We start from the raw sequence: 26,588 nt of genomic DNA on the forward strand, positions 1-26,588 counted from the left end.
TTTCGTAGGCTTTTCCCCCTTATCAAAGTGAACAGCCTTAGCCCTAATAACCGATCCCGCATGTCTGTCTCTATTTAAACAATTAATAGTCTTCTTTACATTACCAATCTTATCACTATTTACAACAGGGTTTGTCTTTAATACATTCAATTCATCTTGTAGATCCAGCAACTGGCTCTTTTTCCTTAATGAAACTTGGGAACAATAATTACGTATTACATCTTTACAATCCTTTTTTGAAAGCCTCCCACCTGTCCACTAAGGTATCATCACAAATGTCACCATCAGAAAAAATACTTACAAAGACATCATTTATTTGTACAGCAAGTTCATCGTCATTCAAAACAGAAGTGTTACATTTCCAATAAAACGGACCCCAAGTAATTACATCTGTAAAATTTACATCAACAATAGAACAAGTATGATCAGAAAAGGAGACAGGTTTAACATCACAAAAGGTTACATAACTCTGAACAGCATTAGGAAGGTAGAATCTATCAAGCCGACTAGCCCACTGGCCTCTTGACCAGGTGTAGCACCGTTTGTCCGGATGAAACTTCCTAAAAATATCACACACCTCAAACTCATATTTAATACTATTAATTTCATCAATACCAACATTTCTCACATTATTTGCAGACCCATTTCTATCCAATATAATATTTTCAACGCAGTTAAAATCCCCACCAAGAATGACTAATTCACTCCCACGCATTACACTGTCTAGGTTAGAAATGAATTCTTTCCTATCCTGTGGATTATTAGGAGCATATATACATATCAGATTAAGAGCCGTGTCATTAATTGTCATTTTAACACTTATGTAACGCCCGTTAGGACATCTAACGACATTACGTATTACACAGTCAACGGTGTATTTAATCACAATCCCTACCCCACAACTTTTACTTGACCCGTAGGCCCACCTAGCATTCCTTGGAATTTTAAAATTCCCAGCGTCTGTATAATCTTGAAAATGTGTTTCTTGTAAGAACAAAATATCAATATTGTTATCAAAAACAAATTGTTGTACCTGCTCCTTCTTTGTAACAGCACGCAGGCCATTAACATTCAAAGTGCCAAAACGTATGTAAGATACGAGAGACATTAAACAGATAAGAAAAATATGAAGGTACATACCCATTGTTCATGTGAGAGCATATCCATGAACAAATCCTAGTAAAATCTATTCATTGCCTTTACGCGCTCTCGAACGAGAGGCGAAAGATTTCCTGCGCCGATACTCTAATAACATTTTATCAGTACCTTGAGAGAGGGTGGGTGTCATGATTTCAGATATGTCCGAGTCCCCCTGCATTACGCAATCCGAAACGGGAAGTAGTGATATGTGTAAAAATCTAACAAAAACAAAGGGAAAAAAAAGAAATCGCTGCGAGCAGGGTTCGAACCTGCGCGGGCATTGCCCATTGGATTTCAAGTCCAACGCCTTAACCACTCGGCCATCACAGCAATGCTTTCTACCGTCTTTAATTTAGCATCGTAACTACTGGAGAAATGAGGTGAAAAGTGACGGAGTATGATTTCTGAACATTCGACGGGCCTCCAACCGGCAATCCCCGGCTGAGGAGGCCATTAGGCCAGAGGCGTTTAGAATAAATGTCATTTTCTTCACAGCTGATCGTATTTAAGCCATTTTATCAAAAATCGTCTCCTATGTGCGTCTTCAAGATGAAATAATCTGGTGAAAGTTGCCAAAAAAAGTTATTTTTGGATAAAATATTTCCTTGCGTGAGAGAATGGAAGAAGGCCAGAAAAGTTTCCTAAGGCACATCTCAACCTGTGAGCTTGCAAGAAAAAAATTAAGAAATTATGTTTTAAAAAAAATACGTTTTAGAAAAAAATTCTTCGGCTGCCAGTAAGTGTAGAAACTGCATGGCAATTGTCTGTTGGATTTCCAGCGCAACACATTAATCTCTTTAAAAGACACTACCCAAATATTCATAACTCGCGAGCATTGATCTTAGCTGAGTTAGGTTTATTTAACTGGATGTCACCTAATTTTTCTTCACAACCGCCTTGGTGCAAGAAAAATGATCTGGTGCTGTGTCAATTTAAAACAGTTTCAAGATGTAAATCAGCGAGTCCAGAAGGGCAAGTAGTAGAATTTGTTGAGTTAGGTTTATTGGGCTCGATGCGTCCTAATTTTTCTTCACAACCGTTTTGGATGCAAGAAAAATGATCTGGTGATGTGTCAATTTATAGCAGTTTAAAGATGTAAATCAGTGAGTCCAGAACGGCATGTAGTAGAATTTGCAAAAGTCTGAGAAAGCTAAAGTGAAAAAGAATCGCTGCGAGCACGCTTCCACCTTGCAATAAATAAAGTGAAGAGTGACAAAATGTGAGTCCTGCACCTCCGACGGGACTCGAACCCGCAATCCCCGGCATAGGAGGCCGGTGCCTTATCCATTAGGCCATGGAGGCGGTTAGTAAAAATACGAACTTACTTCATGGCTGACTGTATTTAGCCACTTTATCAAAAAGCACCTTCTTTGTGCGTGTTCAAAGCAAAGATTTCCCGTGAAAGTTGCAAAAAACTTCTCTTTCCATCAAATATTATCTCGCTTGAGAAAATGAAGCAAGGCTAGGAAAATTTCCTTAACTAAATGTCAGTAATCAAACCTGAAAGAAAAAAAGAAATTAAACAATGTGTTTTACGAAAGATTCTACCGCTACCAGCAGGGTTCGAACCTGCGCGGGCATTGCCCATTGGATTTCGAGTCCAACGCCTTAACCACTCGGCCATCACCGCCGTGAAATTTGCAAACTAAATATCCATTACTGTTACATGTTGACCAGTCATTATTTAAGTTTTTTTAACCAGTTGCTATCTCATTTCTGCTGACAACAACTTTGGATGCAAGAAAATTGTTCGTGCGAGGCCTAAATGTTTAACAGCTTAAAGATGTAAAGCATCGACTCCAAAACGGGAAGTAGTGATATGTGTAAAAATCTAACAAAAACAAAGGGAAAAAAAGAAATCGCTGCGAGCAGGGTTCAAACTTGCGCGGGCATTGCCCATTGGATTTCAAGTCCAACGCCTTAACCACTCGGCCATCACAGCAGTGTTCTCTATCGGCTTTTATTTAGCATCGTAACTGCTGGAGAAATGAGGTGAAAAGTGACGGAGTATGATTTCTGCACCTTCGACGGGCCTCCAATCGGCAATCCCCGGCTGAGGAGGCCGTTAGGCCACAGGCGTTTAGAATAAATGTCATTTCCTTCACAGCTGATCGTATTTAAGCCATTTTATCAAAAATCGTTTCTAATGTGCGTCTTCAAGATGAAATAATCTGGTGAAAGTTGCCAAAAAAAGTTATTTTTGGATAAAATATTTACTTGCGTGGGAGAATGGAAGAAGGCCAGAAAAGTTTCCTAAGGCACATCTCAACCTGTGAGCTTGCAAGAAAAAAATTAAGAAATTATGTTTTAAAAAAAAATATGTTTTAGAAAACATTCTTCGGCTGCCAGTAAGTGTAGAAATTGCATGGCAATTGTCTGTTGGATTTCCAGCGCAACACATTAATCTCTTTAAAAGACACTACCCAAATATTCATAACTCGCGAGCATTGATCTTAGCTGAGTTAGGTTTATTTAACTGGATGTCACCTAATTTTTCTTCACAACCCCTTTGGATCCAAGAAAAATGATCTGGTGCTGTGTCAATTTAAAACAGTTTAAAGATGTAAATCAGCGAGTCCAGAAGGGCAAGTAGTAGAATTTGCTGAGTTAGGTTTATTTGGCTCGATGCGTCCTAATTTTTCTTCACAACCCCTTTGGATCCAAGAAAAATGATCTGGTGCTGTGTCAATTTAAAACAGTTTCAAGATGTAAATCAACGAGTCCAGAAGGGCAAGTAGTAGAATTTGCTGAGTTAGGTTTATTTGGCTCGATGCGTCCTAATTTTTTCTCACAACCGCTTTGGATGCAAGAAAAATGATCTGGTGATGTGTCAATTTATAGCAGTTTAAAGATGTAAATCAGTGAGTCCAGAACGGCAAGTAGTAGAATTTGCAAAAGTCTAAAAAAGCTAAAGTGAAAAAGAATCGCTGGGAGCACGCTTCCACCTTGCAATAAATAAAGTGAAGAGTGACAAAATGAGAGTCCTGCACCTCCGACGGGACTCGAACCCGCAATCCCCGGCTTAGGAGGCCGGTGCCTTATCCATTAGGCCACGGAGGCGGTCAGAAAAACACAATTTACTTCATAGCTAATTGTATTTAGCCACTTTATCAAAAAGCACCTTCTTTGTGCGTGTTCAAAGCTAAGATTTCCCGTGAAAGTTGCAAAAAACTTCTCTTTCCATCAAATATTTTCTCGCTTGAGAAAATGAAGCAAGGTCAGGAAAATTTCCTAAGGTACATCTCAACCTGTGAGCTTGGAGGAAAAAAAATTAAAAAATTATGTTTTACAAAAAAATATGTTTTAGAAAACATTCTTCGACTGCCAGTAAGTGTAGAAACTGCATGGCAATTGTTTGTTGGATTTCCGAGCAACACATTAATTTCTTTAAAAGACACTACCCAAATATTCATAACCCGCGAGCATTGATCTTAGCTGGGTTAGGTTTTTTTAACTGGATGTCACCTAATTTTTCTTTACAACCCCTTTGGATGCAAGAAAAATGATCTGGTGCTGTGTCAATTTATAGCAGTTTAAAGATGTAAATCAGCGAGTTCAGAAGGACAAGTAGTAGAATTTGCTGAGTTAGGTTTATTTGGCTTGATGCGTCCTAATTTTTTCTCACAACCGCTTTGGATGCAAGAAAAATGATCTGGTGATGTGTCAATTTATAGCAGTTCAAAGATGTAAAGCAGCGAGTCCAGAACGGCCAGTAGTAGAATTTGCAAAAGTCTAAGAAAGCTAAAGTGAAAAAGAATCGCTGCGAGCACGCTTCCACCTTGCAATAAATAAAGTGAAGAGCGACAAAATGAGTCGTGCACCTCCGACGGGACTCGAACCCGCAATCCCCGGCTTAGGAGGCCGGTGCCTTATCCATTAGGCCACGGAGGCGGTCAGAAAAAACACGATTTACTTCATAGCGGATTGTATTTAGCCACTTTATCAAAAATCACCTTCTTTGTGCGTGTTCAAAGCAAAGATTTCCCGTGAAATTTGCAAAAAACTTCTCTTTCCATCAAATATTTTCTCGCTTGAGAAAATAAAGCAAAGCTAGGAAAATTTCCTTAACTAAATATCAGTAATTAAACCTGCAAGAAAAAAAGAATTTAAACAATGTGTTTTACGAAAGATTCTACCGCTGCGAGCAGGGTTCGAACCTGCGCGGGCATTGCCCATTGGATTTCGAGTCCAACGCCTTAACCACTCGGCCATCACAGCTGTGCAATTTGCAAACTAAATACCCATTACTCTTACATGTTGACCAGTCATTATTTAAGTTTTTTTTAACCAGTTGCTATCTCATTTCTGCTGACAACAACTTTGGATGCAAGAAAATTGTTCGTGGGAGGCCTAAATGTTTAACAGCTTAAAGATGTTAAGCATCGACTCCAAAACGGGAAGTAGTGATATGTGTGAAAATCTAACAAAAACAAAGGGAAAAAAAAGAAATCGCTGCGAGCAGGGTTCGAACTTGCGCGGGCATTGCCCATAGGATTTGAAGTCCAACGCCTTAACCACTCGGCCATCACAGCAGTCTTTTCTACAGGGTTTAATTTAGCATCGTAACTGCTGGAGAAATGAGGTGAAAAGTGACGGAATATGATTTCTGCACCTTCGACGGGCCTCCAACCGGCAATTCCCGGCTGAGGAGGCCATTAGGCCACAGGCGTTTAGAATAAATGTGTTTTCCTTCACAGCTGATCGTATTTAAGCCATTTTATCAAAAATCGTCTCCTATGTGCGTCTTCATGATGAAATAATCTGGTGAAAGTTGCCAAAAAAAGTTATTTTTGGATAAAATATTTCCTTGCGTGGGAGAATGGAAGAAGGCCAGAAAAGTTTCCTAAGGCACATCTCAACCTGTGAGCTTGCAAGAAAAAAAAATTTAAGAAATTATGTTTTAAAAAAAATATGTTTTAGAAAACATTCTTCGGCTGCCAGTAAGTGTAGAAACTGCATGGCAATTGTCTGTTAGATTTCCAGCGCAACACATTAATCTCTTTAAAAGACACTACCCAAATATTCATAACTCGCGAGCATTGATCTTAGCTGAGTTAGGTTTATTTAACTGGATGTCACCTAATTTTTCTTCACAACCCCTTTGGATCCAAGAAAAATGATCTGGTGCTGTGTCAATTTAAAACAGTTTCAAGATGTAAATCAACGAGTCCAGAAGGGCAAGTAGTAGAATTTGTTGAGTTAGGTTTATTTGGCTCGATGCGTCCTAATTTTATCTCACAACCGCTTTGGATGCAAGAAAAATGATCTGGTGATGTGTCAATTTATAGCAGTTTAAAGATGTAAATCAGTGAGTCCAGAACGGCCAGTAGTAGAATTTGCAAAAGTCTAAAAAAGCTAAAGTGAAAAAGAATCGCTGCGAGCACGCTTCCACCTTGCAATAAATAAAGTGAAGAGTGACAAAATGAGAGTCCTGCACCTCCGACGGGACTCGAACCCGCAATCCCCGGCTTAGGAGGGTGGTGCCTTATCCATTAGGCCACGGAGGCGGTCAGAAAAAACAAAATTTACTTCAAAGCTCATTGTATTTAGCCACTTTATCAAAAATCACCTTCTTTGTGCGTGTTCAAAGCAAAGATTTCCCGTGAAAGTTGCAAAAAACTTCTCTTTCCATCAAATATTTTCTCGCTTGTGAAAATAAAGCAAAGTTAGGAAAATTTCCTCAACTAAATATCAGTAATTAAACCTGCAAAAAAAAAAGAATTTAAACAATGTGTTTTACGAAAAATTCTACCGCTGCGAGCAGGGTTCGAACCTGCGCGGGCATTGCCCATTGGATTTCGAGTCCAACGCCTTAACCACTCGGCCATCACATCTGTGAAAGTTGCAAAATAAATACCCATTACTCTTACATGCTGACCAGTCATTATTTAAGTTTTTTTTAACCAGTTGCTATCTCATTTCTGCTGACAACAACTTTGGATGCAAGAAAATTGTTCGTGCGAGGCCTAAATATTTAACAGCTTAAAGATGTAAAGCATCGACTCCAAAACGGGAAGTAGTGATATGTGTGAAAATCTAACAAAAACAAAGGGAAAAAAAGAAATCGCTGCGAGCAGGGTTCGAACCTGCGCGGGTATTGCCCATTGGATTTCAAGTCCAACGCCTTAACCACTCGGCCATCACAGCAGTGTTTTCTACCGGGTGTAAATTAGCATCGTAACTGCTGGAGAAATGAGGTGAAAAGTGACGGAGTATGATTTCTGCACCTTCGACAGGCCTCCAACCGGCAATCCCCGACTGAAGAGGCCATTAGGCCACAGGCGTTTAGAATAAATGTGTTTTCCTTCATAGCTGATCGTATTTAAGCCATTTTATCAAAAATCGTCTCCTATGTGCGTCTTCATGATGAAATAATCTGGTGAAAGTTGCCAAAAAAAGTTATTTTTGGATAAAATATTTCCTTGCGTGGGAGGATGGAAGAAGGCCAGGAAAATTTCCTAAGGCACATCTCAACCTGTGAGCTTGCAAGAAAAAAAATTAAGAAATTATGTTTTAAAAAAAATATGTTTTAGAAAACATTCTTCGGCTGCCAGTAAGTGTAGAAACTGCATGGCAATTGTCTGTTAGATTTCCAGCGCAACGCATTAATCTCTTTAAAAGACACTACCCAAATATTCATAACTCGCGAGCATTGATCTTAGCTGAGTTAGGTTTATTTAACTGGATGTCACCTAATTTTTCTTCACAACCCCTTTGGATCCAAGAAAAATGATCTGGTGCTGTGTCAATTTAAAACAGTTTCAAGATGTAAATCAACGAGTCCAGAAGGGCAAGTAGTAGAATTTGCTGAGTTAGGTTTATTTGGCTCGATGCGTCCTAATTTTTTCTCACAACCGCTTTGGATGCAAGAAAAATGATCTGGTGATGTGTCAATTTATAGCAGTTTAAAGATGTAAATCAGTGAGTCCAGAACGGCCAGTAGTAGAATTTGCAAAAGTCTAAAAAAGCTAAAGTGAAAAAGAATCGCTGGGAGCACGCTTCCACCTTGCAATAAATAAAGTGAAGAGTGACAAAATGAGAGTCGTGCACCTCCGACGGGACTCGAACCCGCAATCCCCGGCTTAGGAGGCCGGTGCCTTATCCATTAGGCCACGGAGGCGGTCAGAAAAAACACAATTTACTTCATAGCTGATTGTATTTAGCCACTTTATCAAAAATCACCTTCTTTGTGCGTGTTCAAAGCAAAGATTTCCCGTGAAAGTTGCAAAAAACTTCTCTTTCCATCAAATATTTTCTCGCTTGAAAAAATGAAGCAAGGCCAGGAAAATTTGCTAAGGCACATCTCAACCTGTGAGCTTGCAAGAAAAAAAATTAAGAAATTATATTTAAAAAAAAATATGTTTTAGAAAACATTCTTCGGCTGCCAGTAAGTGTAGAAACTGGATGGCAATTGTCTGTTGGATTTCCGTGCAACACATTAATTTCTTTAAAAGACACTACCCAAATATTCATAATCCGCGAGCATTGATCTTAGCTGGGTTAGTTTTTTTTAACTGGATGTCACCTAATTTTTCTTCACAACCGCTTTGGATGCAAGAAAAATGATCTGGTGCTGTGTCAATTTATAGCAGTTTAAAGATGTAAATCAGCGAGTTCAGAAGGGCAAGTAGTAGAATTTGCTGAGTTAGGTTTATTTGGCTCGATGCGTCCTAATTTTTTCTCACAACCGCTTTGGATGCAAGAAAAATGATCTGGTGATGTGTCAATTTATAGCAGTTCAAAGATGTAAATCAGCGAGTCCAGAACGGCAAGTAGTAGAATTTGCAAAAGTCTAAGAAAGCTAAAGTGAAAAAGAATCGCTGCGAGCACGCTTCCACCTTGCAATAAATAAAGTGAAGAGTGACAAAATGTGAGTCCTGCACCTCCGACGGGACTCGAACCCGCAATCCCCGGCTTAGGAGGCCGGTGCCTTATCCATTAGGCCACGGAGGCGGTCAGAAAAAATACGATTTACTTCATAGCTGATTGTATTTAGCCACTTTATCAAAAATCACCTTCTTTGTGCGTGTTCAAAGCAAAGATTTCCCGTGAAAGTTGCAAAAAACTTCTCTTTCCATCAAATATTTTCTCGCTTGAGAAAATAAAGCAAAGCTAGGAAAATTTCCTCAACTAAATATCAGTAATTAAACCTGCAAAAAAAAAAGAATTTAAACAATGTGTTTTACGAAAGATTCTACCGCTGCGAGCAGGGTTCGAACCTGCGCGGGCGTTGCCCATTGGATTTCGAGTCCAACGCCTTAACCACTCGGCCATCACAGCTGTGCAATTTGCAAACTAAATACCCATTACTCTTACATGTTGACCAGTCATTATTTAAGTTTTTTTTAACCAGTTGCTATCTCATTTCTGCTGACAACAACTTTGGATGCAAGAAAATTGTTCGTGGGAGGCCTAAATGTTTAACAGCTTAAAGATGTTAAGCATCGACTCCAAAACGGGAAGTAGTGATATGTGTGAAAATCTAACAAAAACAAAGGGAAAAAAAAGAAATCGCTGCGAGCAGGGTTCGAACCTGCGCGGGCATTGCCCATTGGATTTCAAGTCCAACGCCTTAACCACTCGGCCATCACAGCAGTCTTTTCTACAGGGTTTAATTTAGCATCGTAACTGCTGGAGAAATGAGGTGAAAAGTGACGGAATATGATTTCTGCACCTTCGACGGGCCTCCAACCGGCAATTCCCGGCTGAGGAGGCCATTAGGCCACAGGCGTTTAGAATAAATGTGTTTTCCTTCACAGCTGATCGTATTTAAGCCATTTTATCAAAAATCGTCTCCTATGTGCGTCTTCATGATGAAATAATCTGGTGAAAGTTGCCAAAAAAAGTTATTTTTGGATAAAACATTTCCTTGCGTGGGAGAATGGAAGAAGGCCAGAAAAGTTTCCTAAGGCACATCTCAACCTGTGAGCTTGCAAGAAAAAAAAATTTAAGAAATTATGTTTTAAAAAAAATATGTTTTAGAAAACATTCTTCGGCTGCCAGTAAGTGTAGAAACTGCATGGCAATTGTCTGTTAGATTTCCAGCGCAACACATTAATCTCTTTAAAAGACACTACCCAAATATTCATAACTCGCGAGCATTGATCTTAGCTGAGTTAGGTTTATTTAAATGGATGTCACCTAATTTTTCTTCACAACCCCTTTGGATCCAAGAAAAATGATCTGGTGCTGTGTCAGTTTAAAACAGTTTCAAGATGTAAATCAACGAGTCCAGAAGGGCAAGTAGTAGAATTTGCTGAGTTAGGTTTATTTGGCTCGATGCGTCCTAATTTTATCTCACAACCGCTTTGGATGCAAGAAAAATGATCTGGTGATGTGTCAATTTATAGCAGTTTAAAGATGTAAATCAGTGAGTCCAGAACGGCCAGTAGTAGAATTTGCAAAAGTCTAAAAAAGCTAAAGTGAAAAAGAATCGCTGCGAGCACGCTTCCACCTTGCAATAAATAAAGTGAAGAGTGACAAAATGTGAGTCCTGCACCTCCGACGGGATTCGAACCCGCAATCCCCGGCTTAGGAGGCCGGTGCCTTATCCATTAGGCCACGGAGGCGGTCAGAAAAAACACGATTTACTTCATAGCTGATTGTATTTAGCCACTTTATCAAAAAGCACCTTCTTTGTGCGTGTTCAAAGCAAAGATTTCCCGTGAAAGTTGCAAAAAACTTCTCTTTCCATCAAATATTTTCTCGCTTGAGAAAATAAAGCAAAGCTAGGAAAATTTCCTTAACTAAACATCAGTAATTAAACCCGCAAGAAAAAAAGAATTTAAACAATGTGTTTTACGAAAGATTCTACCGATGCGAGCAGGGTTTGAACCTGCGTGGGCATTGCCCATTGGATTTCAAGTCCAAAGCCTTAACCACTCGGCCATCACAGCTGTGCAGTTTGCAAACTAAATACCCATTACTCTTACATGTTGACCAGTCATTATTTAACTTTTTTTTAACCAGTTGCTATCTCATTTCTGCTGACAACAACTTTGGATGCAAGAAAATTGTTCGTGCGAGGCCTAAATGTTTAACAGCTTAAAGATGTAAAGCATCGACTCCAAAACGGGAAGTAGTGATATGTGTGAAAATCTAACAAAAACAAAGGGAAAAAAAGAAATCGCTGCGAGCAGGGTTCGAACCTGCGCGGGCATTGCCCATTGGATTTCAAGTCCAACGCCTTAACCACTCGGCCATCACAGCAGTGTTTTCTACAGGGTTTAATTTAGCATCGTAACTGCTGGAGAAATGAGGTGAAAAGTGACGGAATATGATTTCTGCACCTTCGACAGGCCTCCAACCGGCAATTCCCGGCTGAGGAGGCCATTAGGCCACAGGCGTTTAGAATAAATGTGTTTTCCTTCACAGCTGATCGTATTTAAGCCATTTTATCAAAAATCGTCTCCTATGTGCGTCTTCATGATGAAATAATCTGGTGAAAGTTGCCAAAAAAAGTTATTTTTGGATAAAATATTTCCTTGCGTGAGAGAATGGAAGAAGGCCAGAAAAGTTTCCTAAGGCACATCTCAACCTGTGAGCTTGCAAGAAAAAAAATTAAGAAATTATGTTTTAAAAAAAATATGTTTTAGAAAACATTCTTCGGCTGCCAGTAAGTGTAGAAACTGCATGGCAATTGTCTGTTAGATTTCCAGCGCAACGCATTAATCTCTTTAAAAGACACTACCCAAATATCCATAACTCGCGAGCATTGATCTTAGCTGAGTTAGGTTTATTTAACTGGATGTCACCTAATTTTTCTTCACAACCCCTTTGGATCCAAGAAAAATGATCTGGTGCTGTGTCAATTTAAAACAGTTTCAAGATGTAAATCAACGAGTCCAGAAGGGCAAGTAGTAGAATTTGCTGAGTTAGGTTTATTTGGCTCGATGCGTCCTAATTTTTTCTCACAACCGCTTTGGATGCAAGAAAAATGATCTGGTGATGTGTCAATTTATAGCAGTTTAAAGATGTAAATCAGTGAGTCCAGAACGGCCAGTAGTAGAATTTGCAAAAGTCTAAAAAAGCTAAAGTGAAAAAGAATCGCTGGGAGCACGCTTCCACCTTGCAATAAATAAAGTGAAGAGTGACAAAATGAGAGTCCTGCACTTCCGACGGGACTCGAACCCGCAATCCCCGGCTTAGGAGGACATTAGGCCAGAGGCGTTTAGAATAAATGTGTTTTCCTTCACAGCTGATCGTATTTAAGCCATTTTATCAAAAATCGTCTCCTATGTGCGTCTTCATGATGAAATAATCTGGTGAAAGTTGCCAAAAAAAGTTATTTTTGGATAAAATATTTCCTTGCGTGGGAGAAGAGAACAAGGCCAGAAAAGTTTCCTAAGGCACATCTCAACCTGTGAGCTTGCAAGAAAAAAAATTAAGAAATTATGTTTTAAAAAAAATATGTTTTAGAAAACATTCTTCGGCTGCCAGTAAGTGTAGAAACTGCATGGCAATTGTCTGTTAGATTTCCAGCGCAACACATTAATCTCTTTAAAAGACACTACCCAAATATTCATAACTCGCGAGCATTGATCTTAGCTGAGTTAGGTTTATTTAACTGGATGTCACCTAATTTTTCTTCACAACCCCTTTGGATCCAAGAAAAATGATCTGGTGCTGTGTCAATTTTTAGCAGTTTAAAGATGTAAATCAGCGAGTCCAGAAGCGCAAGTAGTAGAATTTGCTGAGTTAGGTTTATTTGGCCCGATGCGTCCTAATTTTTCCTCACAACCGCTTTGGATGCAAGAAAAATGATCTGGTGATGTGTCAATTTATAGCAGTTCAAAGATGTAAATCAGCGAGTCCAGAACGGCCAGTAGTAGAATTTGCAAAAGTCTAAGAAAGCTAAAGTGAAAAAGAATCGCTGCGAGCACGCTTCCACCTTGCAATAAATAAAGTGAAGAGTGACAAAATGTGAGTCCTGCAACTCCGACGGGATTCGAACCAGCAATCCCCGGCTTAGGAGGCCGGTGCCTTATCCATTAGGCCACGGAGGTGGTCAGAAAAAACACGATTTACTTCATAGCTGATTGTATTTAGCCACTTTATCAAAAAGCACCTTCTTTGTGCGTGTTCAAAGCAAAGATTTCCCGTGAAAGTTGCAAAAAACTTCTCTTTCCATCAAATATTTTCTCGCTTGAGAAAATAAAGCAAAGCTAGGAAAATTTCCTTAACTAAACATCAGTAATTAAACCCGCAAGAAAAAAAGAATTTAAACAATGTGTTTTACGAAAGATTCTACCGATGCGAGCAGGGTTTGAACCTGCGCGGGCATTGCCCATTGGATTTCGAGTCCAACGCCTTAACCACTCGGCCATCACAGCTGTGCAATTTGCAAACTAAATACCCATTACTGTTACATGTTGACCAGTCATTATTTAAGTTTTTTTAAACCAGTTGCTATCTCATTTCTGCTGACAACAACTTTGGATGCAAGAAAATTGTTCGTGCGAGGCCTAAATGTTTAACAGCTTAAAGATGTAAAGCATCGACTCCAAAACGGGAAGTAGTGATATGTGTGAAAATCTAACAAAAACAAAGGGAAAAAAAGAAATCGCTGCGAGCAGGGTTCGAACCTGCGCGGGCATTGCCCATTGGATTTCAAGTCCAACGCCTTAACCACTCGGCCATCACAGCAGTGTTTTCTACAGGGTTTAATTTAGCATCGTAACTGCTGGAGAAATGAGGTGAAAAGTGAAGGAATATGATTTCTGCACCTTCGACAGGCCTCCAACCGGCAATTCCCGGCTGAGGAGGCCATTAGGCCAGAGGCGTTTAGAATAAATGTGTTTTCCTTCACAGCTGATCGTATTTAAGCCATTTTATCAAAAATCGTCTCCTATGTGCGTCTTCATGATGAAATAATCTGGTGAAAGTTGCCAAAAAAAGTTATTTTTGGATAAAATATTTCCTTGCGTGAGAGAATGGAAGAAGGCCAGAAAAGTTTCCTAAGGCACATCTCAACCTGTGAGCTTGCAAGAAAAAAAATTAAGAAATTATGTTTTAAAAAAAATATGTTTTAGAAAACATTCTTCGGCTGCCAGTAAGTGTAGAAACTGCATGGCAATTGTCTGTTAGATTTCCAGCGCAACGCATTAATCTCTTTAAAAGACACTACCCAAATATCCATAACTCGCGAGCATTGATCTTAGCTGAGTTAGGTTTATTTAACTGGATGTCACCTAATTTTTCTTCACAACCCCTTTGGATCCAAGAAAAATGATCTGGTGCTGTGTCAATTTAAAACAGTTTCAAGATGTAAATCAACGAGTCCAGAAGGGCAAGTAGTAGAATTTGCTGAGTTAGGTTTATTTGGCTCGATGCGTCCTAATTTTTTCTCACAACCGCTTTGGATGCAAGAAAAATGATCTGGTGATGTGTCAATTTATAGCAGTTTAAAGATGTAAATCAGTGAGTCCAGAACGGCCAGTAGTAGAATTTGTAAAAGTCTAAAAAAAGCTAAAGTGAAAAAGAATCGCTGCGAGCACGCTTCCACCTTGCAATAAATAAAGTGAAGAGTGACAAAATGAGAGTCCTGCACCTCCGACGGGACTCGAACCCGCAATCCCCGGCTTAGGAGGACATTAGGCCACAGGCGTTTAGAATAAATGTGTTTTCCTTCACAGCTGATCGTATTTAAGCCATTTTATCAAAAATCGTCTCCTATGTGCGTCTTCATGATGAAATAATCTGGTGAAAGTTGCCAAAAAAAGTTATTTTTGGATAAAATATTTCCTTGCGTGAGAGAAGAGAACAAGGCCAGAAAAGTTTCCTAAGGCACATCTCAACCTGTGAGCTTGCAAGAAAAAAAATTAAGAAATTATGTTTTAAAAAAAATATGTTTTAGAAAACATTCTTCGGCTGCCAGTAAGTGTAGAAACTGCATGGCAATTGTCTGTTAGATTTCCAGCGCAACACATTAATCTCTTTAAAAGACACTACCCAAATATTCATAACTCGCGAGCATTGATCTTAGCTGAGTTAGGTTTATTTAACTGGATGTCACCTAATTTTTCTTCACAACCCCTTTGGATCCAAGAAAAATGATCTGGTGCTGTGTCAATTTTTAGCAGTTTAAAGATGTAAATCAGCGAGTCCAGAAGCGCAAGTAGTAGAATTTGCTGAGTTAGGTTTATTTGGCCCGATGCGTCCTAATTTTTCCTCACAACCGCTTTGGATGCAAGAAAAATGATCTGGTGATGTGTCAATTTATAGCAGTTCAAATATGTAAATCAGCGAGTCCAGAACGGCCAGTAGTAGAATTTGCAAAAGTCTAAGAAAGCTAAAGTGAAAAAGAATCGCTGCGAGCACGCTTCCACCTTGCAATAAATAAAGTGAAGAGTGACAAAGTGTGAGCCCTGCACCTCCTACGGGATTCGAACCAGCAATCCCCGGCTTAGGAGGCCGGTGCCTTATCCATTAGGCCACGGAGGCGGTCAGAAAAAACACGATTTACTTCATAGCTGATTGTATTTAGCCACTTTATCAAAAAGCACCTTCTTTGTGCGTGTTCAAAGCAAAGATTTCCCGTGAAAGTTGCAAAAAACTTCTCTTTCCATCAAATACTTTCTCGCTTGAGAAAATAAAGCAAAGCTAGGAAAATTTCCTTAACTAAACATCAGTAATTAAACCCGCAAGAAAAAAAGAATTTAAACAATGTGTTTTACGAAAGATTCTACCGCTGCGAGCAGGGTTTGAACCTGCGCGGGCATTGCCCATTGGATTTCGAGTCCAACGCCTTAACCACTCGGCCATCACAGCTGTGCAATTTGCAAACTAAATACCCATTACTGTTACATGTTGACCAGTCATTATTTAAGTTTTTTTTTAACCAGTTGCTATCTCATTTCTGCTGACAACAACTTTGGATGCAAGAAAATTGTTCGTGCGAGGCCTAAATGTTTAACAGCTTAAAGATGTAAAGCATCGACTCCAAAACGGGAAGTAGTGATATGTGTGAAAATCTAACAAAAACAAAGGGAAAAAAAGAAATCGCTGCGAGCAGGGTTCGAACCTACGCGGGCATTGCCCATTGGATTTCAAGTCCAACGACTTAACCACTCGGCCATTACAGCAGTGTTTTCTACAGGGTTTAATTTAGCATCGTAACTGCTGGAGAAATGAGGTGAAAAGTGACGGAATATGATTTCTGCACCTTCGACAGGCCTCCAACCGGCAATTCCCGGCTGAGGAGGCCATTAGGCCACAGGCGTTTAGAATAAATGTGTTTTCCTTCACAGCTGATCGTATTTAAGCCATTTTATCAAAAATCGTCTCCTATGTGCGTCTTCATGATGAAATAATCTGGTGAAAGTTGCCAAAAAAAGTTATTTTTGGATAAAATATTTCCTTGCGTGAGAGAATGGAAGAAGGCCAGAAAAGTTTCCTAAGGCACATCTCAACCTGTGAGCTTGCAAGAAAAAAAATTAAGAAATTATGTTTTAAAAAAAATATGTTTTAGAAAACATTCTTCGGCTGCCAGTAAGTGTAGAAACTGCATGGCAATTGTCTGTTAGATTTCAAGCGCAACACATTAATCTCTCTAAAAGACACTACCCAAATATTCATAACTCGCGAGCATTGATCTTAGCTGAGTTAGGTTTATTTAACTGGATGTCACCTAATTTTTCTTCACAACCCCTTTGGATCCAAGAAAAATGATCTGGTGCTGTGTCAATTTAAAACAGTTTCAAGATGTAAATCAACGAGTCCAGAAGGGCAAGTAGTAGAATTTGCTGAGTTAGGTTTATTTGGCTCGATGCGTCCTAATTTTTTCTCACAACCGCTTTGGATGCAAGAAAAATGATCTGGTGATGTGTCAATTTATAGCAGTTTAAAGATGTAAATCAGTGAGTCCAGAACGGCCAGTAGTAGAATTTGCAAAAGTCTAAAAAAGCTAAAGTGAAAAAGAATCGCTGGGAGCACGCTTTCACCTTGCAATAAATAAAGTGAAGAGTGACAAAATGTGAGTCCTGCACCTCCGACGGGACTCGAACCCGCAATCCCCGGCTTAGGAGGACATTAGGCCAGAGGCGTTTAGAATAAATGTGTTTTCCTTCACAGCTGATCGTATTTAAGCCATTTTATCAAAAATCGTCTCCTATGTGCGTCTTCATGATGAAATAATCTGGTGAAAGTTGCCAAAAAAAGTTATTTTTGGATAAAATATTTCCTTGCGTGGGAGAAGAGAGCAAGGCCAGAAAAGTTTCCTAAGGCACATCTCAACCTGTGAGCTTGCAAGAAAAAAAATTAAGAAATTATGTTTTAAAAAAAATATGTTTTAGAAAACATTCTTCGGCTGCCAGTAAGTGTAGAAACTGCATGGCAATTCTCTGTTGGATTTCCAGCGCAACACATTAATTTTTTTAAAAGACACTACCCAAATATTCATAACCCGCGAGCATTGATCTTAGCTGGGCTAGGTTTTTTTAACTGGATATCACCTAATTTTTCTTCACAACCCCTTTGGATGCAAGAAAAATGATCTGGTGCTGTGTCAATTTTTAGCAGTTTAAAGATGTAAATCAGCGAGTCCAGAAGGGCAAGTAGTAGAATTTGCTGAGTTAGGTTTATTTGGCCCGATGCGTCCTAATTTTTCCTCACAACCGCTTTGGATGCAAGAAAAATGATCTGGTGATGTGTCCATTTATAGGCGTTCAAAGATGTAAATCAGTGAGTCCAGAACGGCCAGTAGTAGAATTTGCAAAAGTCTAAGAAAGCTGAAGTGAAAAAGAATCGCTGCGAGCACGCTTCCACCTTGCAATAAATAAAGTGAAGAGTGACAAAATGTGAGTCCTGCACCTCCGACGGGACTCGAACCCGCAATCCCCGGCTTAGGAGGCCGGTGCCTTATCCATTAGGGTACGGAGGCGGTCAGAAAAAATACGATTTACTTCATAGCTGATTGTATTTAGCCACTTTATCAAAAATCACCTTCTTTGTGCGTGTTCAAAGCAAAGATTTCCCGTGAAAGTTGCAAAAAACTTCTCTTTCCATCAAATATTTTCTCGCTTGAGAAAATAAAGCAAAGCTAGGAAAATTTCCTCAACTAAATATCAGTAATTAAACCTGCAAGAAAAAAAGAATTTAAACAATGTGTTTTACGAAAGATTCTACCGCTGCGAGCAGGGTTCGAACCTGCGCGGGCATTGCCCATTGGATTTCGAGTCCAACGCCTTAACCACTCGGCCATCACAGCTGTGCAGTTTGCAAACTAAATACCCATTACTCTTACATGTTGACCAGTCATTATTTAACTTTTTTTTAACCAGTTGCTATCTCATTTCTGCTGAGAACAACTTTGGATGCAAGAAAATTGTTCGTGCGAGGCCTAAATGTTTAACAGCTTAAAGATGTAAAGCATCGACTCCAAAACGGGAAGTAGTGATATGTGTGAAAATCTAACAAAAACAAAGGGAAAAAAAGAAATCGCTGCGAGCAGGGTTCGAACCTGCGCGGGCATTGCCCATTGGATTTCAAGTCCAACGCCTTAACCACTCGGCCTTCACAGCAGTGTTTTCTACCGGGTGTAATTTAGCATTGTAACTGCTGGAGAAATGAGGTGAAAAGTGACGGAGTATGATTTCTGCACCTTCGACGGGCCTCCAACCGGCAATCCCCGACTGAGGAGGCCATTAGGCCACAGGCGTTTAGAATAAATGTGTTTTCCTTCATAGCTGATCGTATTTAAGCCATTTTATCAAAAATCGTCTCCTATGTGCGTCTTCATGATGAAATAATCTGGTGAAAGTTGCCAAAAAAAGTTATTTTTGGATAAAATATTTCCTTGCGTGGGAGGATGGAAGAAGGCCAGGAAAATTTCCTAAGGCACATCTCAACCTGTGAGCTTGCAAGAAAAAAAATTAAGAAATTATGTTTTAAAAAAAATATGTTTTAGAAAACATTCTTCGGCTGCCAGTAAGTGTAGAAACTGCATGGCAATTGTCTGTTGGATTTCCAGCGCAACGCATTAATCTCTTTAAAAGACACTACCCAAATATCCATAACTCGCGAGCATTGATCTTAGCTGAGTTAGGTTTATTTAACTGGATGTCACCTAATTTTTCTTCACAACCCCTTTGGATCCAAGAAAAATGATCTGGTGCTGTGTCAATTTAAAACAGTTTCAAGATGTAAATCAACGAGTCCAGAAGGGCAAGTAGTAGAAATTGCTGAGTTAGGTTTATTTGGCTCGATGCGTCCTAATTTTTTCTCACAACCGCTTTGGATGCAAGAAAAATGATCTGGTGATGTGTCAATTTATAGCAGTTTAAAGATGTAATACAGTGAGTCCAGAACGGCCAGTAGTAGAATTTGCAAAAGTCTAAAAAAGCTAAAGTGAAAAAGAATCGCTGGGAGCACGCTTCCACCTTGCAATAAATAAAGTGAAGAGTGACAAAATGAGAGTCCTGCACCTCCGACGGGACTCGAACCCGCAATCCCCGGCTTAGGAGGCCGGTGCCTTATCCATTAGGCCACGGAGGCGGTCAGAAAAAACACAATTTACTTCATAGCTGATGGTATTTAGCCACTTTATCAAAAATCACCTTCTTTGTGCGTGTTCAAAGCAAAGATTTCCCGTGAAAGTTGCAAAAAACTTCTCTTTCCATCAAATATTTTCTCGCTTGAGAAAATGAAGCAAGGGCAGGAAAATTTCCTAAGGCACATCTCAACCTGTGAGCTTGCAAGAAAAAAAATTAAGAAATTATATTTAAAAAAAAAATATGTTTTAGAAAACATTCTTCGGCTGCCAGTAAGTGTAGAAACTGCATGGCAATTGTCTGTTGGATTTCCGTGCAACACATTAATTTCTTTAAAAGACACTACCCAAATATTCATAACCCGCGAGCATTGATCTTAGCTGGGTTAGTTTTTTTTAACTGGATGTCACCTAATTTTTCTTCACAACCGCTTTGGATGCAAGAAAAATGATCTGGTGCTGTGTCAATTTATAGCAGTTTAAAGATGTAAATCAGCGAGTTCAGAAGGGCAAGTAGTAGAATTTGCTGAGTTAGGCTTATTTGGCTCGATGCGTCCTAATTTTTTCTCACAACCGCTTTGGATGCAAGAAAAATGATCTGGTGATGTGTCAATTTATAGCAGTTCAAAGATGTAAATCAGCGAGTCCAGAACGGCAAGTAGTAGAATTTGCAAAAGTCTAAGAAAGCTAAAGTGAAAAAGAATCGCTGCGAGCACGCTTCCACCTTGCAATAAATAAAGTGAAGAGTGACAAAATGTGAGTCCTGCACCTCCGAGGGGACTCGAACCCGCAATCCCCGGCTTAGGAGGCCGGTGCCTTATCCATTAGGCCACGGAGGCGGTTAGAAAAAATACGATTTACTTCATAGCTGATTGTATTTAGCCACTTTATCAAAAATCACCTTCTTTGTGCGTGTTCAAAGCAAAGATTTCCCGTGAAAGTTGCAAAAAACTTCTCTTTCCATCAAATATTTTCTCGCTTGAGAAAATAAAGCAAAGCTAGGAAAATTTCCTCAACTAAATATCAGTAATTAAACCTGCAAAAAAAAAAGAATTTAAACAATGTGTTTTACGAAAGATTCTACCGCTGCGAGCAGGGTTCGAACCTGCGCGGGAATTGCCCATTGGATTTCGAGTCCAACGCCTTAACCACTCGGCCATCACAGCTGTGCAATTTGCAAACTAAATACCCATTACTGTTACATGTTGACCAGTCATTATTTAAGTTTTTTTAACCAGTTGCTATCTCATTTCTGCTGACAACAACTTTGGATGCAAGAAAATTGTTCGTGCGAGGCCTAAATGTTTAACAGCTTAAAGATGTAAAGCATCGACTCCAAAACGGGAAGTAGTGATATGTGTGAAAATCTAACAAAAACAAAGGGAAAAAAAGAAATCGCTGCGAGCAAGGTTCGAACCTGCGCGGGCATTGCCCATTGGATTTCAAGTCCAACGCCTTAACCACTCGGCCATCACAGCAGTGTTTTCTACAGGGTGTAATTTAGCATCGTAACTGCTGGAGAAATGAGGTGAAAAGTGACGGAATATGATTTCTGCACCTTCGACGGGCCTCCAACCGGCAATCCCCGACTGAGGAGGACATTAGGCCAGAGGCGTTTAGAATAAATGTGTTTTCCTTCACAGCTGATCGTATTTAAGCCATTTTATCAAAAATCGTCTCCTATGTGCGTCTTCATGATGAAATAATCTGGTGAAAGTTGCCAAAAAAAGTTATTTTTGGATAAAATATTTCCTTGCGTGGGAGAATGGAAGAAGGCCAGAAAAGTTTCCTAAGGCACATCTCAACCTGTGAGCTTGCAAGAAAAAAAATTAAGAAATTATGTTTAAAAAAAAATATGTTTTAGAAAACATTCTTCGGCTGCCAGTAAGTGTAGAAACTGCATGGAAATTGTCTACCCAAATATTCATAACTCGCGAGCATTGATCTTAGCTGAGTTAGGTTTATTTAACTGGATGTCACCTAATTTTTCTTCACAACCCCTTTGGATCCAAGAAAAATGATCTGGTGCTGTGTCAATTTAAAACAGTTTAAAGATGTAAATCAGCGAGTCCAGAAGGGCAAGTAGTAGAATTTGCTGAGTTAGGTTTATTTGGCTCGATGCGTCCTAATTTTTCCTCACAACCGCTTTGGATGCAAGAAAAATGATCTGGTGATGTGTCAATTTATAGCAGTTTAAAGATGTAAATCAGCGAGTCCAGAACAGCAAGTAGTAGAATTTGCTGAGTTAGGTTTATTTGGCTCGATGCGTCCTAATTTTTCCTCACAACCGCTTTGGATGCAAGAAAAATGATCTGGTGATGTGTCAATTTATAGCAGTTCAAAGATGTAAATCAGCGATTCCAGAACGGCCAGTAGTAGAATTTGCAAAAGTCTAAGAAAGCTAAAGTGAAAAAGAATCGCTGGGAGCACGCTTCCAGCCTGCAATAAATAAAGTGAAGAGTGAAAAAGTGTGAGTCCTGCACCTCCGACGGGACTCGAACCTGCAATCCCCGGCTTAGGAGGCCGGTGCCTTATCCGTTAGGCCATGGAGGCGGTCAGAAAAAGACTTACTTCATAGCTGATTGTATTTAGCCATTGTATCTTAAAACACCTTCTTTGTGCGTGTTCAAAGGAAAGATATCCCGTGAAAGTTGCAAAAAACTTCTCTTTCCATCAAATATTTTCTCGCTTGAGAAAATGAAGCAAGGTCAGGAAAATTTCCTTTTTTTTTTTTTTTGAAAATTGTTGAATTTATTCCCAGATTGTCATCAAATACACAAGATTTCCCATTACCCGGCTATCACACACTTTTGAAATCACAAGGCAGTCTTAATTAAAATAAAATATCACAGAAAAGATGACTGCTTTGTGAATAGAACAATTGCACATTAGCTGTTCATTTCAATAAATACATTAATTTATCATTCCGTAAGGTACAGAAGACTTTGTTTATACACCAGATTTTCTCGAAAGATGGCCTGTCTAGTCGAAAAAAGTCAACATGAATACAGGTTTTAATTATTCCTTTGGCGGCCTTAACAATAGCAACAGAATCCCTGTTTTTTTTCTGAAATATTATGTCGTTGCGTGCACACCAAATACTAAACTGAAGAACAAATATGACATACACCATCACAGCTCTAACTTCCTGGTTAAAGGTGGAATTGAATACCTTGTAAATTAATGTTTCCGAGTCCATATTTGGTAGGTAGTTCGCAAACAAAACAAATATCCGGTTAAAGTCATTAAACACATCCTGAACGATTTTACATTGTACAAACAGATGTTGCCGAGTTTCAGACAGGGAGCAAAAAACACACAAGTCATCGGTGGCTACATTTCTCCTACGAAGTTTTTCCTTAACGGGCAAAATGTCATGAACCAACTTGTAACTGAAGTTGTCCAAATTGTGATCTAAGAATTGATGAAAAACAGTTTTCCATATTCTAACCCAGTCCAAATGCGGCATAGACACCATTGCTCTTGGACAATGTACTATTTTTGTTACAAAATATTCATAAATATACCTGCTTGAACACAATGTTACAGGTTGCTGTACACCTGTGGTAAATTCTCTCCAGGCGCTCAAGGCCAGTCTATAAAAAGGTGGAATGTTTTCAGAATGTGGGACATTGGAACGACAGAATTCACGACAAACATGCCTTAGGGGCAAACCCAACCAATAGATGGCAAAGTATTTCCATTCCGCTGTTGTTCCATGAATTAATTTTAAAACATGCCGAGTAAGAAGTGCTTTTATTTTACATTCTATATTATGTACGTTTAGACCTCCATTCCCTATTTTATTATGTACGACAACTCTCTTCAAACTTTCGGGTTTGTTATCCCACAAAATTCTGAACACAGTTTGGGAACATTGATTGACACATTTAGGTGGCAACAGAGTACACTGTGCAGAAAACCATAAGACAGCTAAAGCAACTGTATTAATTAAGACAGACCTCCCCCGTAGGGTCAAATATCTTCCATTCCATGCTGATACATGTTTCTTTACCTTGCTTAAAACACGCTCAGAATTGAGTTCTGTTTGATCTGGTCCAAAAAATACCCCACAAATCTTTGAATTTGTAGTGATTTTAAGCCCACCACTGTGCACGTTAGTTTCGTCCCAGTTACCAATGGGAAGAACCGTGCTTTTCAACAAGTTGAGTTTTGCTCCTGAGGCTTTTCCATAACTTTCTGCTAGTTTAATTACATGCGGAACAGAACTCTCTTCAGATAAAATTGCAGTCGTATCATCTGCAAATGCCGACACTCTCGTTTCCTTATTTGTGCCGGGTAACCGTACACCGTTAATTTCGTCATTGTTTCTAATGGCGGCTATAAAGGGCTCTAAGGACAACACATACAATAATGGTGACAAAGAACAACCCTGTCGGACACCTCGACTCAGTTTAAATTCTTCTGTTATGTGCCCGTTCACAATAACACTACTTGTAATGTCAGTATATAATAATTGCACCCACTTACACAAGTCGGGTCCGAAGTTAAATTTCTCTAAACATTTGAACAAAAATGACCAGTCTACTCTGTCAAAGGCTTTCTCCTGGTCTAAGTTTTAAATCTTTTTGTTCAACATAATCATATGTATTTCGTAATAAGTGAAGGTTGTCAAAAATACTTCGGCCTGGTATTCCACATGTCTGATTCTGAAGTACAATTGTATCGATCACATTTTTAACCGATTGCACAAAGCTTTAGAAACAATCTTATAATCTACATTTAGTAAGCTAATTGGCCTCCAGTTTTTTATGCTTTCGGCATTGTCGGGGTCCTTGCATAATAGTGTGATTAACCCAGAACGCTGTGAATTACTTAATCTACCCAAGTTAAAACAGTAATTAACTACATCCGTAAACACACCCGAAAACAGGGGCCAAAATTGTACATAAAACTCTGCTGGCAAACAGTCGCATCCCGGCGAACGGTTTTTAGACATATTTTTTACTGCAAAAAACAACTCCTGTTCAGTCAAAAGGCCTTCGCAGGCAGTTTTACAATCGTCATTTAACATCAAAAGCGATGACAAGAACTCATCTTGAATGGAGGAGTCAGTATCTTGTTCAGTATACAATTTCATATAATACGACCTTATACACTTAGCAATACCTTCCTGAGATTCATGGGATATTGAAGAATCACTATGACAAGTAATACTTTTGATCATCTTCTTTCTGCCCCTACCAACTTCTCGTCTAATGAAATATTTGGTTGGTTTTTCTCCCTGATCAAAATGAACAGCTTTAGCACGGATAACCGCTCCCGCATGATTCGACTTATAAAGGGCATTTAGAGCCTTTTTCACATTGTCAATACTCTCACAGTTAATGATTGGACTAGATTTTAACGCATTTAATTCTTGTTCAAGTTCCAACAAATCACGTTTTTTATTCATAGATTTCTCCTTACAGTAACTCCGAATCCTGTCTTTACATTCCCTTTTAAATGTCTCCCATCTGTCTATTACATCTGCATGACCAGTTGTACAGACAGAGAAAATATCATGGAAGACGGATTTAATATCATCAACAAGCTCCGTGTCATTTAACACAGAAGTATTACACTTCCAGTAGAACGGCCCCCATGAAATGACATCTTCAAAAGAGATATCAAAAAACAAACACGAATGATCAGAAAAAGACACATGTACAGCATCACACTGGGTTACATACTTAAACACAGCGTTAGGGATATAAAATCTATCCAATCTACTGGCACACTGGCGCCTAGACCACGTGTAACAATTCTTATTCGGATGCAGTTTCCTAAAAATATCACAAATATCAAAATCTCTTTTCAAATTATTAATTTCGTCCACTCCATCATTCCTTCCATTAGTGGCACAGCCAGCTCTATCTAATTCAATGCTCTCAACACAATTAAAATCTCCACCCATAATAACCAACTCACTGCCCTGCATCACATTATCTAGATTAGAAATAAACTCTTTTCTTTCCTTTGGATTATTAGGGGCATATACACAAATACGGTTTAAAGCAGTGTTGTTGAGCTCAACCCTAGGGCTTATGTAGCGACCGTTAGGGCACCTCTGTATTTTCCGTATAAAGCAGTCTACAGTATACCTAATAATTATTCCCACCCCACAATGTCGATTTGACCCATACGCCCACCTTGCATCGCCCGGGATTTGCAAATATTTAGTGTCATTATAGTTTTCGAAGTGTGTTTTCTGTAAGAATTGTACATCAATTCCTTTATCGAAAACAAATTGCTTGACATGTTCTTGTTTAGACGGATCCCGTAAACCATTAATGTTTAAAGTCCCAAAACGAATATTATTTAAGCTCATTATACAAATAAGTAAAGGTAGAGCGTACATACCCATTGTGGTCAAATAAGAGAGTTCTAATTACACTACAACCCATTTGTCTCTTTTCATTCGCTGCCTCGCACGAGAAGCAAGCGATTTTCTTTTCCTGTATTCCAGAAGCATGGTGTCCCCCTCCTGAGATGGAGTCGGCGTCATACAGTCTGACGACTGATCGGCATCAACACCATCATAATCAGTAGGATGGGAACTGGGCGGGATAGATGACGCTGCCTCTTCGGCTGTACTGCCATTGTCCAACTTAGCTCGCTTTTCCTCGACTGGGACTGGTGAACGCACGTCGGGAGCGTGCACGTCCGCCACGACCACATTCTTCACCCTCGGGATAGCTGATGACGTTTCATTATCACCAACATCCACTTCTTCGGTGTTCTTAGTATTCTCCCGGACGTCCATCTCCTTATCAGACTCGCTGTCGTCGCTGACGTCTTCATCGGCGCTGTCGTCACCATTCCCGTCGATTTCGTCTTCGTTCTCCTCGCTGTCTTGAACCAGCTCCATAGCAGGTGCGTTGAATGGGTCTTCATCGTCGCTGACGTCAACATCAATGTCATCTTGTTTTACGGCGTCTTCCTTATTATACTGGCGCAT

At 39.4% G+C, this 26,588-nt stretch overlaps 1 protein-coding gene and 27 non-coding genes across 28 annotated transcripts; all 28 read right to left on the minus strand.

Annotated features, from left to right (window-relative positions):
- Positions 1-459: 459 nt before the first annotated feature.
- On the minus strand, positions 460-26,588 carry LOC135478324 (uncharacterized). The gene is made up of 2 exons (XM_064758600.1): positions 26,225-26,588; positions 460-560 (listed from the first exon to the last, which is right to left on the minus strand). Exons 1-2 carry the CDS (start codon positions 26,586-26,588, stop codon positions 460-462), a joined length of 465 nt encoding a protein of 154 aa, XP_064614670.1.
- Positions 1,389-1,470, minus strand: Trnas-uga (transfer RNA serine (anticodon UGA)). Its single transcript has one exon. It is a non-coding gene; the product is annotated as a tRNA-Ser (tRNA).
- Positions 2,370-2,442, minus strand: Trnar-ccu (transfer RNA arginine (anticodon CCU)). Its single transcript has one exon. It is a non-coding gene; the product is annotated as a tRNA-Arg (tRNA).
- On the minus strand, positions 2,689-2,770 carry Trnas-cga (transfer RNA serine (anticodon CGA)). The gene has a single exon. It is a non-coding gene; the product is annotated as a tRNA-Ser (tRNA).
- Positions 3,001-3,082, minus strand: Trnas-uga (transfer RNA serine (anticodon UGA)). Its single transcript has one exon. It is a non-coding gene; the product is annotated as a tRNA-Ser (tRNA).
- On the minus strand, positions 4,128-4,200 carry Trnar-ccu (transfer RNA arginine (anticodon CCU)). Its single transcript has one exon. It is a non-coding gene; the product is annotated as a tRNA-Arg (tRNA).
- On the minus strand, positions 4,959-5,031 carry Trnar-ccu (transfer RNA arginine (anticodon CCU)). Its single transcript has one exon. It is a non-coding gene; the product is annotated as a tRNA-Arg (tRNA).
- Positions 5,277-5,358, minus strand: Trnas-cga (transfer RNA serine (anticodon CGA)). Its single transcript has one exon. It is a non-coding gene; the product is annotated as a tRNA-Ser (tRNA).
- Trnas-cga (transfer RNA serine (anticodon CGA)) lies at positions 6,893-6,974 on the minus strand. The gene has a single exon. It is a non-coding gene; the product is annotated as a tRNA-Ser (tRNA).
- Positions 7,206-7,287, minus strand: Trnas-uga (transfer RNA serine (anticodon UGA)). Its single transcript has one exon. It is a non-coding gene; the product is annotated as a tRNA-Ser (tRNA).
- Trnar-ccu (transfer RNA arginine (anticodon CCU)) lies at positions 8,188-8,260 on the minus strand. The gene has a single exon. It is a non-coding gene; the product is annotated as a tRNA-Arg (tRNA).
- Positions 9,021-9,093, minus strand: Trnar-ccu (transfer RNA arginine (anticodon CCU)). The gene has a single exon. It is a non-coding gene; the product is annotated as a tRNA-Arg (tRNA).
- Trnas-cga (transfer RNA serine (anticodon CGA)) lies at positions 9,339-9,420 on the minus strand. Its single transcript has one exon. It is a non-coding gene; the product is annotated as a tRNA-Ser (tRNA).
- Positions 9,653-9,734, minus strand: Trnas-uga (transfer RNA serine (anticodon UGA)). The gene has a single exon. It is a non-coding gene; the product is annotated as a tRNA-Ser (tRNA).
- Trnar-ccu (transfer RNA arginine (anticodon CCU)) lies at positions 10,637-10,709 on the minus strand. The gene has a single exon. It is a non-coding gene; the product is annotated as a tRNA-Arg (tRNA).
- Positions 10,955-11,036, minus strand: Trnas-uga (transfer RNA serine (anticodon UGA)). Its single transcript has one exon. It is a non-coding gene; the product is annotated as a tRNA-Ser (tRNA).
- On the minus strand, positions 11,268-11,349 carry Trnas-uga (transfer RNA serine (anticodon UGA)). The gene has a single exon. It is a non-coding gene; the product is annotated as a tRNA-Ser (tRNA).
- Trnas-cga (transfer RNA serine (anticodon CGA)) lies at positions 13,391-13,472 on the minus strand. The gene has a single exon. It is a non-coding gene; the product is annotated as a tRNA-Ser (tRNA).
- On the minus strand, positions 13,704-13,785 carry Trnas-uga (transfer RNA serine (anticodon UGA)). Its single transcript has one exon. It is a non-coding gene; the product is annotated as a tRNA-Ser (tRNA).
- On the minus strand, positions 15,828-15,909 carry Trnas-cga (transfer RNA serine (anticodon CGA)). The gene has a single exon. It is a non-coding gene; the product is annotated as a tRNA-Ser (tRNA).
- On the minus strand, positions 16,142-16,223 carry Trnas-uga (transfer RNA serine (anticodon UGA)). Its single transcript has one exon. It is a non-coding gene; the product is annotated as a tRNA-Ser (tRNA).
- Trnar-ccu (transfer RNA arginine (anticodon CCU)) lies at positions 17,947-18,019 on the minus strand. The gene has a single exon. It is a non-coding gene; the product is annotated as a tRNA-Arg (tRNA).
- Trnas-cga (transfer RNA serine (anticodon CGA)) lies at positions 18,265-18,346 on the minus strand. The gene has a single exon. It is a non-coding gene; the product is annotated as a tRNA-Ser (tRNA).
- On the minus strand, positions 18,578-18,659 carry Trnas-uga (transfer RNA serine (anticodon UGA)). Its single transcript has one exon. It is a non-coding gene; the product is annotated as a tRNA-Ser (tRNA).
- Trnar-ccu (transfer RNA arginine (anticodon CCU)) lies at positions 19,560-19,632 on the minus strand. The gene has a single exon. It is a non-coding gene; the product is annotated as a tRNA-Arg (tRNA).
- Trnar-ccu (transfer RNA arginine (anticodon CCU)) lies at positions 20,394-20,466 on the minus strand. The gene has a single exon. It is a non-coding gene; the product is annotated as a tRNA-Arg (tRNA).
- Positions 20,712-20,793, minus strand: Trnas-cga (transfer RNA serine (anticodon CGA)). Its single transcript has one exon. It is a non-coding gene; the product is annotated as a tRNA-Ser (tRNA).
- Trnas-uga (transfer RNA serine (anticodon UGA)) lies at positions 21,024-21,105 on the minus strand. The gene has a single exon. It is a non-coding gene; the product is annotated as a tRNA-Ser (tRNA).

This window comes from Liolophura sinensis, chromosome 11 (assembly GCF_032854445.1).
Source record: "Liolophura sinensis isolate JHLJ2023 chromosome 11, CUHK_Ljap_v2, whole genome shotgun sequence".
NCBI lineage: Eukaryota > Metazoa > Mollusca > Polyplacophora > Chitonida > Chitonidae > Liolophura > Liolophura sinensis.